The sequence below is a fragment of the Perca flavescens genome, chromosome 7 (assembly GCF_004354835.1).
Source record: "Perca flavescens isolate YP-PL-M2 chromosome 7, PFLA_1.0, whole genome shotgun sequence".
In the NCBI taxonomy this organism is placed as follows: domain Eukaryota; kingdom Metazoa; phylum Chordata; class Actinopteri; order Perciformes; family Percidae; genus Perca; species Perca flavescens.
The window spans coordinates 11,937,513-11,953,820 of record NC_041337.1 but is presented as its reverse complement, the minus strand read 5'-3'; the positions used below and the strand labels follow the sequence as shown (position 1 = coordinate 11,953,820).

Here is a 16,308-nt window from a genome sequence, read left to right as displayed (position 1 = left end):
GTATGTCCTCATTAGGATGTATGCGTTTGTCCTCATTAGGATGTATGTGTATGTCATTTACTGTTTTTGCATGTATGTCTACGTGCTCATCTTAAACAAGCTACCCAGGGATGTACAAAGAATTTCAGCCTTTGGCTGACAATAAAGTTGTATTGTATCGTATTTATTTATCTGCTCAGACCAATGCAATCTATTACAAAAGCCTATGGAAAAGTATCTCACATTAAGTGTGTATACTGCTTGATAATGGATGCCTGCACAGGGAACTAGGAATATTGAGCAGTACAGCAAATTGTGAGGGTAAGATACAGTTTGAGAGACTAACTGTTCCTGCGGTCAGTGACACAAAGGAGGGAACGCTTAAAAGATAATCAACCTCAACATTGGCCCTTAACTCTGCCCAATTGAATGACTAATAACCACGTAAGGCTCTGCTTCCATTTACAATAGAAATAAATTAGTCTCTGACAGCTCTGAATCTTGGTATTTTAAATCACTGCTTTGCATTTATGAGGGAAGCGGTGGTAATTCTGTTTTCTTTACTTGTATTGTTAGGTTTGTAGCAAATGCCTTCAAAGAATTTGAGTTCACTGAAGCCACCTCTGCACTTTTAAAGTTCAACAGCAGAATCTGTATCTTGTTTTAATCAGTTTTCAAACACTTAAAAAACACATTAGACTTGCCGTGGCTTTGGCTAATGGCTTTTAAATTGAGTGGAAGGGTAATTTTTTAACTGCCAACATGTCATCAAGGAAACTACTGTTTTGTTTGAATACATTATGAGTTTTTAATAGTAGCGAAGTAGAGCTTTAAATGTGTTGCCTTCAATAAAGCAGCTTTAAAATCGAGGAAAAACAAAACATAAGCAGGCTTGGAATTTCAACTAGCAGACTTGTCACTGCTGGGAAGATTTTGAGAAATTTAATTTCTAAGATCACATTCAACAAATCTCATTTCACAGCCATTCTTGCAACTGCATTGAGTAAATGTGAATCATGTTTATATATGTTCCTACACAGTGCCCTTCACACATACTCTGTCATCTCCACAGTACAAATGTGTTAATTTAGCTCTCAAAGCATTAACAGAGTTTTACACACGTTATGAACCCAGTTTCCCAATTTAGAGTTAAATTAACAATTTTACGGGTACCATTTCATTTTTGGTGCATTTGGGCAGAGCTGCAGCTGATGGCAGTAAATGGATTTTTCCTAGATCGCATGGCTTTTATTCCTAAGAGTTATCTTATGCAGTGTTTCCTCAAAAATCTGACCTGGTTATTAAACAAGCAGTTAGTTGATTTTTGCCGACTGTGCATGGAACTTGCAATGCATTTTTTGCAAGTTAAGAGGTGAAACTAATCGATTAAGGCAATCAAATTAGAAGAGGCATACATCCCACCCAATTCCCCGTATTGCTGAGATGGGCAAGAACATTTTTCATAATTGCACATGACCGCCTGCTGTTGTCTTAAGCATACCCTCTAGATAATGCAGCAGGATTATACTAATGCACTCACATCCTATGGGTTTTGATTAGACCTCTGACACACAAATCTGCAGAAGGGAGGAAATAAGGCAACACCTGACTCACAGGTTTTCAACTCTGACTCACAGGTTTAAAACACCAATACTGTGACATATTCAAGGGAACAACACACTCAAATAAATAATTCATTTTATTCTTATGACAAAGTAGAGTGTAGTCCATACTTGTGGAACATAAACAACTCTCCTCCAAATGCTGGAAAACACTAAGTGTGGTGTTTGGGCATGATGCATATCCTTTTTCGGTTGCAGGAAACTGCACTATTATCCCTGTGATGTAGCTCTAGAATATAGTATACACAACATCCAAATATTGAATGTGGGCAATCTAAAACACATTTCGGCTGCAAGTTAACAAAGGGAATGTTTCACTGCCTTTTCAACACCCATTTCAACATGTTACAGAGTATTAGAGGATTGCATTGAGGGAGGAAAAGCAAATTCGGTAGAAGCAAATAGAGATGGGGATGCTATTAATGGTGCTTTCCTCAGAGACGCACTGTACTGGGCTCTCCCCACTAAATCTGTGAATCCTCGTTCCCTCACACCGAAATTGTATAACAAGTTACGAAGCTGTAGAGGGGTTTGTAGGTTGGCTCAGAAAAAGGAAGCAGAGGGATGAGAGAGACCTCAAAGTGGTAATCAAAATCAGTGCTGTCATTTGTTAGCACTCCGAGTGGGGACCTTGAGGATAACATGCAATGGGGCAATAAGCAGAATGAAGGAGTGTGAAATGATATGGGAACATGAACAGACAGCAGCCCTGGCCGTCCTCAAAGGGCCAGGACAACATGGCTGTCAACATCTATTTTGCTCCCATCATTAACACTATCACAGCATTAGCTTGAAGTCCCCTTGCAGCCTCATTTAATCTCAGAGCATTATGGGAACTGTTTGAGTTTGTACTGCACTTCAACTTTACGTTCCATTCTGCCCTTTAAAACAACAATGACATTTCTTTTTTTCATCCTCAGGAATTGCTGGCACCCCGGTGGTCTTCAACGTGAATGGAGATGCTCCTGGTCGCTATGAAATCTACCAATACCAGATCGTAAATAACATCACAGAATACAAGATCATTGGCCACTGGACAGATCAGCTCCACTTAGACGTATGGATATTTTAAATATTACTTAAAATATGTCTGAAAGATTGTATGCTTGACTTTTGTCATAATGACAGTGCCAGATTTTTCATCAGACATCCCAAGTTTGGCGGTTTAGCAATTCATTATCAACTCATTTAGTCTGGACAAGAAAGTACGGGAAAAAAAAACACTTAGATGAATGTTGAATGAATGACCTGCTCTGTAGAAAGGTATTCAATAGAGCAATAACCCTTCATCAATTCAGACAAAAGCCAAAACAATCTTAAAATATACACTCTTATTTGAGTTTATTTTCCTCCAACAGTGTCAAAGCAGACTCTTAACCATTACATGTGACATTTACAGCAACTCTAACATTGCTACAGCTTTATTTACTGTAGAACTTTTATTAGCTGTATTCACCTTCTCAGAACTTATCACTATTGAATGCATCTTGCTTATGTCGGGTTTTATAGGGCCACAGTCTACAGAATAATAATCATCTTCTTCCTGGTTGTCTTTAGAATTTATAAACAGAGGCTAACAAATGATTTAGGTCAATAAAAGAGTGTTATACAGTATTTCCACAACATTTCTACTCACAATTATGTTATGTTTTTTTGCATTAATCCTATTTTTGAAATTTGCTATCATTACATGATACACTAATGCACCAGTTCCCTCTATAATGATATACTACACATGCATGGAGCACATAAGCTGTAGTTTTGCAAGTGTTCAAAATGGGTTTGTTTTAAATGGAAAACATTGTGAGGAACAATGTGTATGCATAATTTTGTTGTTATGCAGCATTTATACATAAGCCCCCAGGCATTCTTATTTTGTTGACGCACATACTGTAGGTATGGTATGAGATCATTGCAGACATCAAGGTCCTGAGTTACTGCTGCACACTGATCAACTTATCGGCATCACTTGCAGAGATCTCCAAGGAAAATCGAGAACACCACCTGGAGATGTTTTTTTAGACACAAAACCAATCATCCAGATGTTTATTTAAATAATTGAATGTTCCCTATTCCTTTGCGCACCCTATCTAACTTTAATAAGGCATTTTAAGCAAACTGTGTTAGGATTTAAAAAAAAAATACCGTCGGTGCAACAGCACAGGCACATACTGCAGATACTGCATTGTTGAGAATGCAGTATCATGCAGACATTATTTACTTATCTTTCCTCCAGTAAGTGCAACATTCCTTGGAAAAAATTAACAAGTTCCTGTTGAGTTATAATTTTATGAGTTTACACAATGATGTCTTGATAAAAAGACTACAGCTTCCAATTGGCGAATATCCCATTTACAGTTTGCAATCGATCATGCACTTGTGTAAATTAATCTACCAAGTGTTAATTGAATTGCGTCCTCATGCATTATGTAGCACACTTTTTATTATGTAGCTAGTGTAACAACATGTAATAAGGTGTGTTCCTGTTTTTGCTATACTGAACCTTACAGGTGCTCTTTAATTCTGATTATGAGCTTGTCCAAATGCAATGATGAGTGATTGCATGGTATTTATTCACATTGTTTGGGTTTCAGGGGTGTGGGTATTTGAGGAAAACAGTGTTAGCATGTTGAGGTGGAATAAACTGGTAATTTTCACAAATTTCCCTCTAGACTAATGAGATGCAGTGGCCTGGTGAATCACAAGAAGTCCCGTCCTCTATATGCAGCCAACCCTGTCGTCCTGGGCAGCGCAAGAAGACAGTGAAGGGAATTCCATGTTGTTGGCACTGCGAAAATTGTGATGGCTACCAGTATCAGGCAGACACTTACACCTGCAAGATGTGCCACTTTGATTTGCGGCCGAATGCGAACCACACTGGCTGCGATGCCATTCCCGTTGTCAAGCTGGAGTGGAGCTCCCCCTGGGCAGTCATCCCTGTCCTTATCGCTGTCCTGGGCATCATGGCTACTGTGTTTGTGGTCGCCACATTTATACGCTACAATGACACGCCCATTGTTAAGGCATCAGGTCGAGAACTGAGCTATGTGCTGCTGACAGGTATCTTTCTCTGCTATGCTACCACATTCCTTATGATCTCCACTCCTGATGTGGTTATATGCTCACTGCGAAGAATTTTCCTGGGTCTGGGTATGAGTATAAGCTATGCAGCGCTACTGACCAAGACAAATCGGATCTACAGGATTTTTGAGCAGGGCAAGATGTCGGTCAGTGCCCCTCGATTCATCTCCCCAGCCTCCCAGTTGGTCATCACATTCAGCCTGATATCAGTGCAGCTGCTTGGAGTGTGTATCTGGTTTGGTGTTGACCCATCACAAGCCATCATCGACTATGAGGATCAGCGTACAGCCAATCCTAAAATGGCCCGTGGTGTTCTGAAATGTGATATATCAGACCTCTCTCTCATCTGTCTGCTGGGTTATAGCATGCTGTTGATGGTCACCTGCACAGTTTACGCAATCAAGACCAGAGGGGTTCCGGAGACATTCAATGAGGCCAAACCCATCGGCTTCACCATGTACACCACCTGCATCGTATGGCTTGCCTTCATCCCCATCTTCTTTGGGACCTCACAATCAGCAGAAAAGGTAAATATTACATTTCAAATGTTGTGGCAGCATACCAAGTGCTGCCCCATTTTTACAAATTAATTGTGTTAAAATTGTGCACCAATGTCAACTAAGCTTTCATCGATTGTACTGTATCTAAAAAAGAGCACAAAAGGCAGCAAATCTGGGTATCGTTGAAAAATGCTCAATACCCATACCGTGAATTCGATACCGGTTCCTGAATTGTACCTTTTTTGATACCAATTTTTATAAAATCCATATAACAAAAAGTAATTAAACAATTATACATTACAGTACACCTCTTTTACACCTATGTGACACACACTGTAGTCATGTCTCTCAAAAAAACAACAACACACACGTGAGCCCCGTCTGTGCATTATGTAGTGTTTTTCCTCTACGACATGAAACAGCCAATCACGACCATTATTAAATCTTGGTACAAGCATGCTGCATGCTTATTGGCTCACTGTCGCTGATGACATTTTCTATTCAAATTTGGTATTGCATGACCAGGCTTTTTTTCGTTACTCAATACTATGGAGGTTATTCGGTTGGTGCCTTAAAGTATCAAAGTTTGGTACCCAGTCCTAAATGGCAGCAAGTCAGTTAAATTCACTTGTGCATGTTTGCGGTCAGATTTCCATTTGGAGTTCTTTTGTATTCCCTTTGCACCTCATTGTGAAGAAAATGGCCACTCAAATCATGTTTGTTGAATAGCATCAACCTCTTGTGTTTGTGGCTACTAACACTATTCATCAGGAGATGATGGGCTTTTTGCTCAACTGTGGGGATTACAGGGCTTTTAGAGGCGTCTTGTGAGGATAATTCTTTCACATCAAGTTGGTTGGACACATTTTCTGTGTGTGTGTGTGTGTGTGTGTGTGTGTGTGTGTGTGTGTGTGTGTGTGTGTGTGTGTGTGTGTGTGTGTGTGTGTGTGTGTGTGCGCGCACACAAATACACTGCATATCCAGGCACACAGCAAAAGATATGGGGTTGTGAAGTAGCATACATTTACTGTGGCTGTTTATGTATATTGTCAGTTGAAAGTTAATCACAAATTACCTCTTACAAGTGCTAATTTTGTAAGTGTACATGGACATTTGGTTCTAGCGCAGTAATTGTAAAAGGCAAATGCCTTAACACCAAATAAAATAGTTTTTTTTGTACAAATGCTGTGGGGATAAGTGCCCTCTTAGGGTTCTCTTGTTCTCCTCAGTTTGACAAAAATCTGTATATTAAGACCATTTTTCAGTTTCTCAAGTTAAATGTTGTTCTTTCAAATTGCTAATTGTACTATGGCAGCCAATTGACAACATTTGAGAAACATAATGCAGGATAAAGTATAATTGGAAAATGTGTCTGTAACAGTCATTTGCACTTTTTCTTGCTTTCAGTATCAACCTGCCAAGTAACACAGGAAAAAATGTCATCATCAAGAAGAGATAATTGGGAGAGCAAAAGTTTCCTTTGCGCCGTGTCCACCGTCTTCAACACAGCAAATTAGACAGCACAGCAACTCAAAACTTTACCTTAACACACATACATTTGGAATAAGCTTGTAGCCGAATCCATTAGGCCAGATGTGCTGTAGATTTGGTTGAAGCCCTTTAGCCCTTTTCAACAGGAAGCAAGGCTGTTGACTTGGCTCAATCTTTTCTGTACTGTGTTGCTGGTGAATTGTGAAATGTGTTAACATGACACCATAGGTAGAAAGGAATATTCTGTCAACTGGTTAATCATGCTATAGGGACAACTCTATTTAAGGTTATCAGGAGGCATGTAAACAGCTTTCCCCAGAGTGTGGTTAATAACTAAGTTACTCCAGGCATGTAAAAACAGCCAGAGATGAAACAGGTAGCTAAATACAAATAACCTCCATTCTTCACTTGTATCTCTGCCACTGAAGAGCAGGTGGATGAACTAAGAGTAGGAATCATTTTTGGTCTAACAATCCAATCGCTGCTCACACGAATCAAAGACTTGTTATACAAAAAGAATGAATGATCATTTTAATTTACACCATGAAAAGAAAAAAAAAAGAAAGAAAATATATGAAAGAACACTGCAAACCATTAAGTATTAAAGAAACACCCTATCAGGATTAAACAAGGTCCTGCCAACTGTTTATTTTCCTGTTTTCAGAGAAGCAATTTCCTTTTATTTCCCCGGACGGATTGTATCATTCATTGAATCATGTCTTATATACACCATTAAATATGAATAATTCTTGTTAAATGTGACTACCCATAACATCTATTTACTTTATTAAAATACTCATTCAATAGCAAATGTATTACATTACTGAAAGCATGATATTGTATGGCCTATTATGATCTGGCCCCTTTAAACTGTGTTACCATTCCAAAAAACATTAAATGTAACCAAACCAAATTAGAAATAAGCCTTTTTCATAGCTGAACTTTTGTCATAGTAAGAAAAGGACAGGTGTTACTAATAACATAAATGATGGCTTTCTTCTAGTCAAGTATCCCAGTGCCCTATGCCAGTAAGCCAGCATGCACAATACCAGGACCCTGAAGCAGAAGCAGCTACTATAAATGGAATCATTAATTTCATTAACACCTGTGTTTTTCCTTCTGTGACCTGTTTTGCTAAAGAAACTATAGGCAATAAAATGTCTTGCAAATAATGTAATTTGTCTTTGTTAAAAAAGAAAACCCACAATATTTAGGTACAAGGGCTTGGACAAGAGCTGTGGAAGTGTGGTCCTGTCTGCATGCTTTGCACATAGGTAGACAGCTCTGGCAGCTGCCTGGACAAGGGATTTGCTAATGACATAAAGGAGCAATAGTGCTTTAAAGAAACTTCATAATGGCTGAGCCTTCTGAGGTTCCTGTGCCCAGCCCTGTTCCCTTGCTGTACCGATGGAGCAGATTGGCAATCATATTGGCGTGTCAGAGAAAATTTATGTCACTATGGCCGATAGAAGTGGACAAGGGTCTTGGCTCCCCTCACAGAGTGACTCCACTCTGTACTCCAGAGGGGTAGCAATATTGTTCCGAACTCACCACAGGCCACGTGTAATCTTCTCAGGAGATTACAACACTCCCCCTCCTTCACCAAGTAATGCTCACATTGCAGTATGATGGAATACAATGCCCTATCACTTCCATTTTGCACTAACATCTTTATTTTCTTATCTGACATGGCTTTAGGGAACTTAATTTGTGCAAGGTTTCCCTATAGTTAGTTTTTTTATTACATCAACATATATCATTGTCACTGTATGACATAGACTGTATATAACATCAACATATATCAATGTCACAGTATGACAGACTGCAAATGCCGATGGATGGCTTGACAGCTCCTCAAAAGTAAAGCCAAAACATCTTGATGGTGACTGGCTGGCTGCAGTGTAGGCCATAAATCCCACCCCTTCATGTTAGCAGATGGGCCAGCCAAATTAAAAAATCAAAGTACACATCAAACACATTTTCCCCAAAGATGGTTTCTGTCATTTGAGGTAGTTCTGATCACGCTGATGTTGGTTCAAGTGTTCATTCGTCTTCTGCCGATTAACAAAAATCGTCTGCAGAATAAACTTAGTGCTCCCTCATGTGTCAATTTTGCCATTCTACGAGCAGACATCAGCGTCATGATGGTAGAAAGCCTTCTACCAGCTAAACTAGTTTACAGGGCTTGAAAAACTATAGTATGAGGGCCCCCAGCCCCCACTCAAATTCCAGAAGAGTAAAACATTTATCAGATTTGTCATTTGGGATGGTTGTGGGACGGTAAGCAAGTGTAACTGTAAACATTTTTAAATAGGACGTTTGTCACAATAAAACTATGCTGCAAGTTAGAGTCCACAACTAAACATAAAAAATAAGTGTTAAATAAATGTAAATTTGTGTTTCATTTGTTATTATTTATTTATTTAATCTGATTCAAAAAACAAAACAACAACAACATATCGGCATTATATATGAACCATCAGCCGCCCTGCTCTCAAAATATCGCCATCGGCCATTAACAAAACGATCGGTCGACTCGGTTGACATGCTAGTGGTCCGGGCCCTGTGGGCTATTACCATGGCAAAAGACTAAAGAATAAGTAATTTGTGAAGTCAGACAAAACCTCAGGCAAATCTCTTTGAAGGATGTCTGCCAGCGGTTTCTACTGTACACCCTTTTCGCTTTGTGTTTATCAACTTCAGAGGACCTCAGCATTGTACTCCAAGGCAACTGTTCTGTTTTCTAATTGATGGTTTTGACACTGAAGTACTGTGAAAGGATGGAATAATTCCAATTAATTATTTTGATGATTTGTATTATTCTTAGAAATGGAACTTTTAAACTGAAGAAATCATATTTTCATATTTCATGTGCATGTGTCAATATCAAATATGATCTACCTATTATATATTTTACACCCTGTGTGCTGACTCGCCACATTCCCTACGTATACAAATCAGAGATGGACTGTGTCTGAGCCCTGGGATGATTATCATAGAAGGAAAAAAAATCACTTGCAGGCACTTTTAATATGCTGTAGGATGTTTCTCTCTGCTCCATAGCTGCCTACGGCTATATATCTGCTACCCAGCTGTGAGCTGCATTGGTCACTGGCTTCAGAAGGCACACAATCCTTACGCTGTTGTCTAAATCCTCAGAGTAAAAACAGCTATATGAATATTACATATACACCCATCAGGGGGGCACTTCTATTAGTCGTGTATCGTAAATAAACGAACACAGCAAGGAAAGCAGAACTCAGGAGTGATGAACCCAGCACATGAAAATAAAAGAATACGAATGAAGGGTACTGTATGCCATCACCATGTCTTATTATGTGATACTGTGTGCTGTACAATGTTAAGTTCTTCTACATATGAAGCTGTGATTTACATGAAAATAGTATCCTCTACTATCCATATATTACATAGTCAGTGGTTCCCAACCTTTTTGGTGTGAGGTACCGCCACAGCCTTGTCAGAACTCACATACCCCCTCATTGATTCCCAATATATGTTCCAAACACTTATATAAATTATATAAAAGTGGATATTTATATAAATAAAAAAATATATAAAGCTGTTTTTTTTCATACAATTGAACTGTCAATGTTGAGGTTGGTTTGGTCAGCAATTGTACTAATAGTAGCCTACTAGACTACTATTACAACTTAGAGTGAAGCTGAATGTTTACACCATTTATCCATTGATGTAACTTTTAACTATTTATTTTAACCATTTCTCCATTACTTTTAGTTAATCATTTGAACTGTTAAGTCCTTACTTTTGGCTATTACTTCAAACGTCTGTGCCTGCTTGCTAAGTTTTCACGCACTAACATAACTGAAACATGTAGTGTTTACAGTTGACTTGATGTTTACAGTATATGTGCATATATTCTTCCAATAAAATCACAATTTCAATTTTTTTCAAATGAGTTGAGCTACTCTACAATCCTTCCACGTACCCACTAGGAACTGTAGAAGTACCCTGGTTGGGAATCACTGACATAAGTAAGGCAGCATACAGTGGGGGAAATAAGTATTTGACCCCTTGCTGATTTTGCAGGTTTGCCCACTTCGAAAGAATGCAAAAATCTACAATTTTAATCATATTTACATTCTAACAGTGAAAGACAGAATCCCAAAGAAAATTCCAGCAAATCACATCATATGAATTTATTAAAATTGATAACCATCTGATGAGGAAAAACAAGTATTTGACCCCCTGGACAAACAGCATGTTAATATTTTGTAGAAAAGCCATTATTGGCCAGCACAGATGTCAAACGGTTTTTATAGTTGGTGACAAGGTTTGTGCACATTTCGGCAGGGATGTTGGCCCACCTCCCTGCAGACAGCCTCCAAATCATTCAGGTTTCGAGGTTGTCGCCTGGCAACTCAATTTTAAGCTCCCTCCAAAGATTTTCAATCGGTTCAGGTCTGGAGACTGGCTAGGCCACTCCAGAACCTTGATGTGCTTTTTCTTCAGCCACTCTTTGTTGCTTTGGCGGTGTGCTTAGGGTCGTTGTCGTGCTGAAACACCCATCCTCGACCCATCTTCAGCTCTCTCACTGAGGGAAGGAGATGTCGGTCCAGAATTCCACGATACATGGCCCGTCCATCCTCCCCTCAATACGATGGAGTTGTCCCGTCCCCTTGGCTGAAAAGCACCCCCAAAGCATGATGTTGCCACCACCATGCTTGACGGTGGGGATGGTGTTCTTTGGGTTGTACTCGGTGTTCTTTGCCCTCCAAACACGACGAGTTGAGTTGAGGCCAAAAAGTTCTATTTTGGTCTCATCTGACCACATCACCTTCTTCCAGGCCTCTTCTGAGTCGTCCAGGTGGTGAATGGCGAACTTCATGCGGGCCTGTACATGTTTCTTCTTGAGCAGGGGGACCTTGCGTGCGCTGCAGGATTTAAATCCATGACGGCGTAGTGTGTTACCAACCGTTTCTTTTGTAACTGTGGTCCCAGCTGCCTTCAGTTGATTCATCAGTTCCCCCTTGTGGTTTTGGGATGATTCCTCACCGTTCGCATGATCAGGGACACCCCACAAGGCAAGATCTTGTGTGGAGGCCCAGACCGAGGGAGGTTGGCGGTGGTGTGGTGCTTCTTCCATTTCCACATAACTGCACCGACAGTTGATCTTTTCTCTCAAGTTGCTTTCCGATTCTCTTGTAGCCCATCCCAGCCTTGTGCAGATCAACAATCTTGTCCCTGATGTCCGTAGAAAGCTCTTTGGTCTTGCCCATGGTGGTGATGTTGGATGCTGGTTGTTTGGGTGTTGACAGGTGTCTTTTATACAGGTAACGAGGTGAGGCAGGTGTATTTGATGTAGATAATTGGTTCGGATTGGGGCTGTGTCTTAAAGAAAGACTAACTGGCTTGTAGGAGACAGAATACTTGCTGTTTCTCCAGGGGGTCAAATACTTGTTTTTCCTCATCAGATGGTTATCAATTTTAATAAATTCATATGATGTGATTTTCTGGAATTTTCTTTGGGATTCTGTCTTTCACTGTTAGAATGTACATATGATTAAAATTGTAGATTTTTGCATTCTTTGTAAGTGGGCAAACCTGCAAAATCAGCAAGGGGTCAAATACTTATTTCCCCCACTGTATGTCCTTCATGCAAGACTTCACAAGCCTCAGTCTATTGAAAGCAATACATTCTAGGTCATGACTTGCCCCAGAAAACATTCTCCTTACAGATTTATTTATTAATTCTATTTTCCCACGTATTCAAACTTAGCTCTACAGTAAGTGTGCTCGGTTTATCTTGAGATTCTATAACAAGAACATCACTGTCCATCAGTCAGTGTAGCCTCAACTAATTATTCTGTCTGCTTGTGTCTTCCGCTGTCTCTTCCATTATACAGATGTATATCCAGACCACAACCCTGACCATCTCCGTAAGCCTCAGTGCGTCGGTCTCTCTGGGAATGCTCTACATGCCTAAGGTCTACGTGGTTCTCTTTCATCCAGAGCAGAACGTACCCAAGCGCAAGCGCAGCCTGAAGGCTGTGGTCACTGCAGCCACCATGTCCAACAAGTTCAACCCCAAAGGTGGCCTGAGGCCCAATGGAGAGGCCAAGTCTGAACTCTGTGAAAGTCTTGAAACACAAGGTTGGTATCACGCCTGATGAAGCAAGAGAGAAAAGAAATAATGAAATGTCTTCCAGTGGAACTCAAGCAGGAGTTGATTTTAGGGTGCTGATGTAATGAGCTGCTTCTCTGTAAAATGGTAGCACTGAAAGAATACACGTCTACTTGAAAATTAGAAATTTCCTTCATGTGAACATATTTGATGCCAGTGTTATTTTGCACTTCAGCAGTTCAGGAAATGAAGCCTTTTGTGAGCATACAAGAAATTAGGATGCCGTTTCAGTGCCAACTAAAGTGATGTTATATCATGGTTTCGTTTTGAACATTTGAACCATTGCAAATGACAAACGGAACTGTGGTAATAATTACAACTGATAGGAGTGATTTCAACTAACAGCATCTAGCTAGCACAGCTTTGGGGTTTTCCCAATTCCCCATAATGGAAGGTTGAACTAATGCTTATAGCCTACATTTTATCAATATACACAACTCTTAGATTAAGCAACATCTAATTCTATTTTTTTTTTTTTTTTTTTAAAAGTTTTGTATGTTCCACATATGCTATATTGAAAAACAAAAAACGAGTCCGTTTCCTGCATAGAACGAATTGTTCCATTTTCACTAACTCTGACCACACTGGATTTGTGAATCATGAGGTGTGACAGGGTGCCCACACACTATTGTGATTTTGAAAGGGACTCGGGAAACGGGTAGCTCAGTGTCGGGAAAAAAAGGATATTTCAATCACCAAGATAAAGTCTATGAGTAGGCTGTCCTCGTGTGGGGGGCATGGTTAAATCCAATCAAGCAACCCCAAATGTTCTGATTACTGAAAGTCCTGATTGTACACTCTGACAGGCTGAGCAGTGTTGTATGATGTGTATTAGGACTAAAAAAAAACCTGCGCCCACACTTGCATCATTGCCTTTTTCTCAACCTTAGAATGGAGTCTCTATGTCGCATCCTATTATTGAGCCCATTTATAGGTACTGATTCTCGCCCTCTGGTTTGAACTGTGAATCTAACAACTGCTCTTTGTGCTTATGTGTCAGACTGTGTTGAGGGAGGGGAGTCTTGTGAGGGACTTTAGACTCTCAGGTAAACTGATTACAAAATTACTTTGCCCTTTTATTATCTGTGACCACGTTTTTCCTGTTCATTTCTGCTAATGTTGACCACGCCACCCGTGCCTGCCTATACTATGCACAAAGCATCCCCATCTGCCCCTGGCTAAAATACAGCACCCTGAATGACACAAGGCAGAAATCATGCCCTCACAAATCCACCTTTGACCAACAGACATTAACTTGGGTAGACAATATTGGTGTGTGGTGTGGGTGTGTAAAATGGCCAATCAGCATGGTTAATGTGGGAAGATGACACCACTCTGCCTGAGTGCAGGAGACAAGCGATAGCTATGTGTCCCCTGTAATTTGTTTCCCTGTTGACAAAAGGAGGAATTTGCGGTAATGGGACGACGACGACAACAACAATAAGAGTGAACAGGAAAAGACAGATGGGTCTGCCAGCTCCAATTCTTTCTGGACCATCTATTCTTTATCTTGGCCTTGCAGCACATAAATATTCAAATAAGGTTCATTTATCAATGCTTCTCTTGGAAGAGATGCTTTGGATGAAATGGTGAGAACGCCGCCCCCATTCGTACACCCAAACGTGGCACTGACAAATATACAGAAACATTTACCATTACATGTCTCACCTCTATAGCACTTTTTCCCTGGCTCTGGCTTTCAGCTGTCTTCTGATTGAATATGTCAGAGGGTATGAATCCAATCAGCCAAGGCTGCTGTGGGCAGATTGGCAGTGTGATTACCACCACACCGAGCATGCTCGCTGAGGACAGTTTTATTTAAATAAAGACACACATGTACACTCTTGACACTTGCACACAGACCAATGTGTGCATAGGAGCATGACTGCACACATGCACACAGGTGCTTTTAATGTATGACACCATGTTTCACCAGCGGGTTGGACTTGTTACGCTTACTGTTGTCTGCCTTCCGGTCATCTGTCTTATGTATTTTATTCACAGCTGACAAAATTCCATGAAACATGAAAAGAATGGTAAAGAACAATGAGCGCTATTAACAAACATTGATGACAACATGTACAGTGCCAAGTCAGATCATATGAGTCTAATGTCTAATATGCTTTACAATTCAAAAAGTTACTATAATAGACTGACTGCAGCATGCTTTGCTTGGTGCACAGAGAAATCTCAGGACTTTGCATGTAGTAAAAGACTGCATTTGAATGGTTACTATTGCATTTGATACCACTGCTGTGATCTGCTTGGTGGCTCTATATGATGCAATTTTTGATACAATTAAAATTATAGAATCAACTGTGAGGAAAACATGACAGAGGTTTCCCCAATTTCATTAATATAACTGTAATACCAGGTAATTACATAGATATGACTATTGGCTCAGCCTAAGAGTCTGATTGCATCTGCATCACTGTCTTGACAAATATTTCATGGTGATATGTTGTTGAAACATCTGCAATGTTACTATGTAAAATAAAAATGATTCCCCTGCAACAGTAGTTTTTTTCAAATGCTATGAAGTTGTCTAAAATTTATTTTTAGAGCTGAAACGATAAGTTGATTAATTGATTAGTAGATGGTTTTAAAAATAAATAAATTAATCCGTAACTATTTTGATAATCGATTCAAAGGTTTTAGTCATTTTTCACAAATCAAAAATCCCAAAGATTCTCTAATTACAGTTTCTCAAATTTGAAGGTTACTCTTTATATTAATGTAGATTGAATATTTTTCAGTTTTGGAGTTGGTCAGACAAAATAATACATCTGAAAATTTGATTCGTTTAGCTCTGAAAATGAGTGATGAGCATTTTTCTTTCACTATTGTTTTTTTTTACATTTCAGAGTCTAATCAGTAAAGAAAATAAATAATGTCTTATACGTTTTATTTTTATCACTGTAACACTTACATTTTGAATCACAGTCACATTTCTACTGTCTTATGATTGGTTCCACCTGCACTCATTTAATAAACTCATCCATAAATAGAACTTCCCATCAAACTGGGCTCCAAAATGTGCTCTTAAAAATTACTGTTTTACACCTATTTGAATCTCACCCATTGCATTTTTTGTAACCCTTTCCTTTTTTTCTCATACACCTTCACTTACAGCGTTGGCTTCCAAGCAGACATACATAAGCTACAGTAACCACGCCATCTAAGCCAGAGACGAACAGTGGAGCCAGGGCCTGTCTGAGAAGAAATCACCTAATTCTGGGGCATACTGGGGAAATACTGGAGGACTTCTACGCAGCTACAGCACAGAGGACTGGGGTGGAAAGATGGGAATTTGTCACTCCATAAAGTGAAAGGATGTCATATTTTCTAGGGAATCAGGTAAAGGCTTGAATGCCAAAATTATGAGAAATTAGTAGATTTGCAGGAGGGAGATGTAAGGGAGATTGGACAGTTAATTTTCCTCTTCCCACCCTTTCTGAGACGCAAGTGAGCA

At 39.6% G+C, this 16,308-nt stretch overlaps 1 protein-coding gene across 1 annotated transcript in view; it reads left to right on the top strand.

Moving 5' to 3' along the window:
- LOC114558505 (metabotropic glutamate receptor 4) overlaps positions 1–16,018 on the top strand; it is a 151,111-nt gene extending 135,093 nt beyond the window's left edge. Inside the window, exons 7-10 of the mRNA XM_028582565.1 lie at positions 2,522–2,658; positions 4,274–5,209; positions 12,559–12,805; positions 15,969–16,018. Of these exons, the coding sequence (XP_028438366.1) occupies positions 2,522–2,658; positions 4,274–5,209; positions 12,559–12,805; positions 15,969–16,018 (1,370 nt within the window). The remainder of the gene's footprint in view (positions 1–2,521; positions 2,659–4,273; positions 5,210–12,558; positions 12,806–15,968) is intronic.
- Positions 16,019–16,308: the final 290 nt, after the last annotated feature.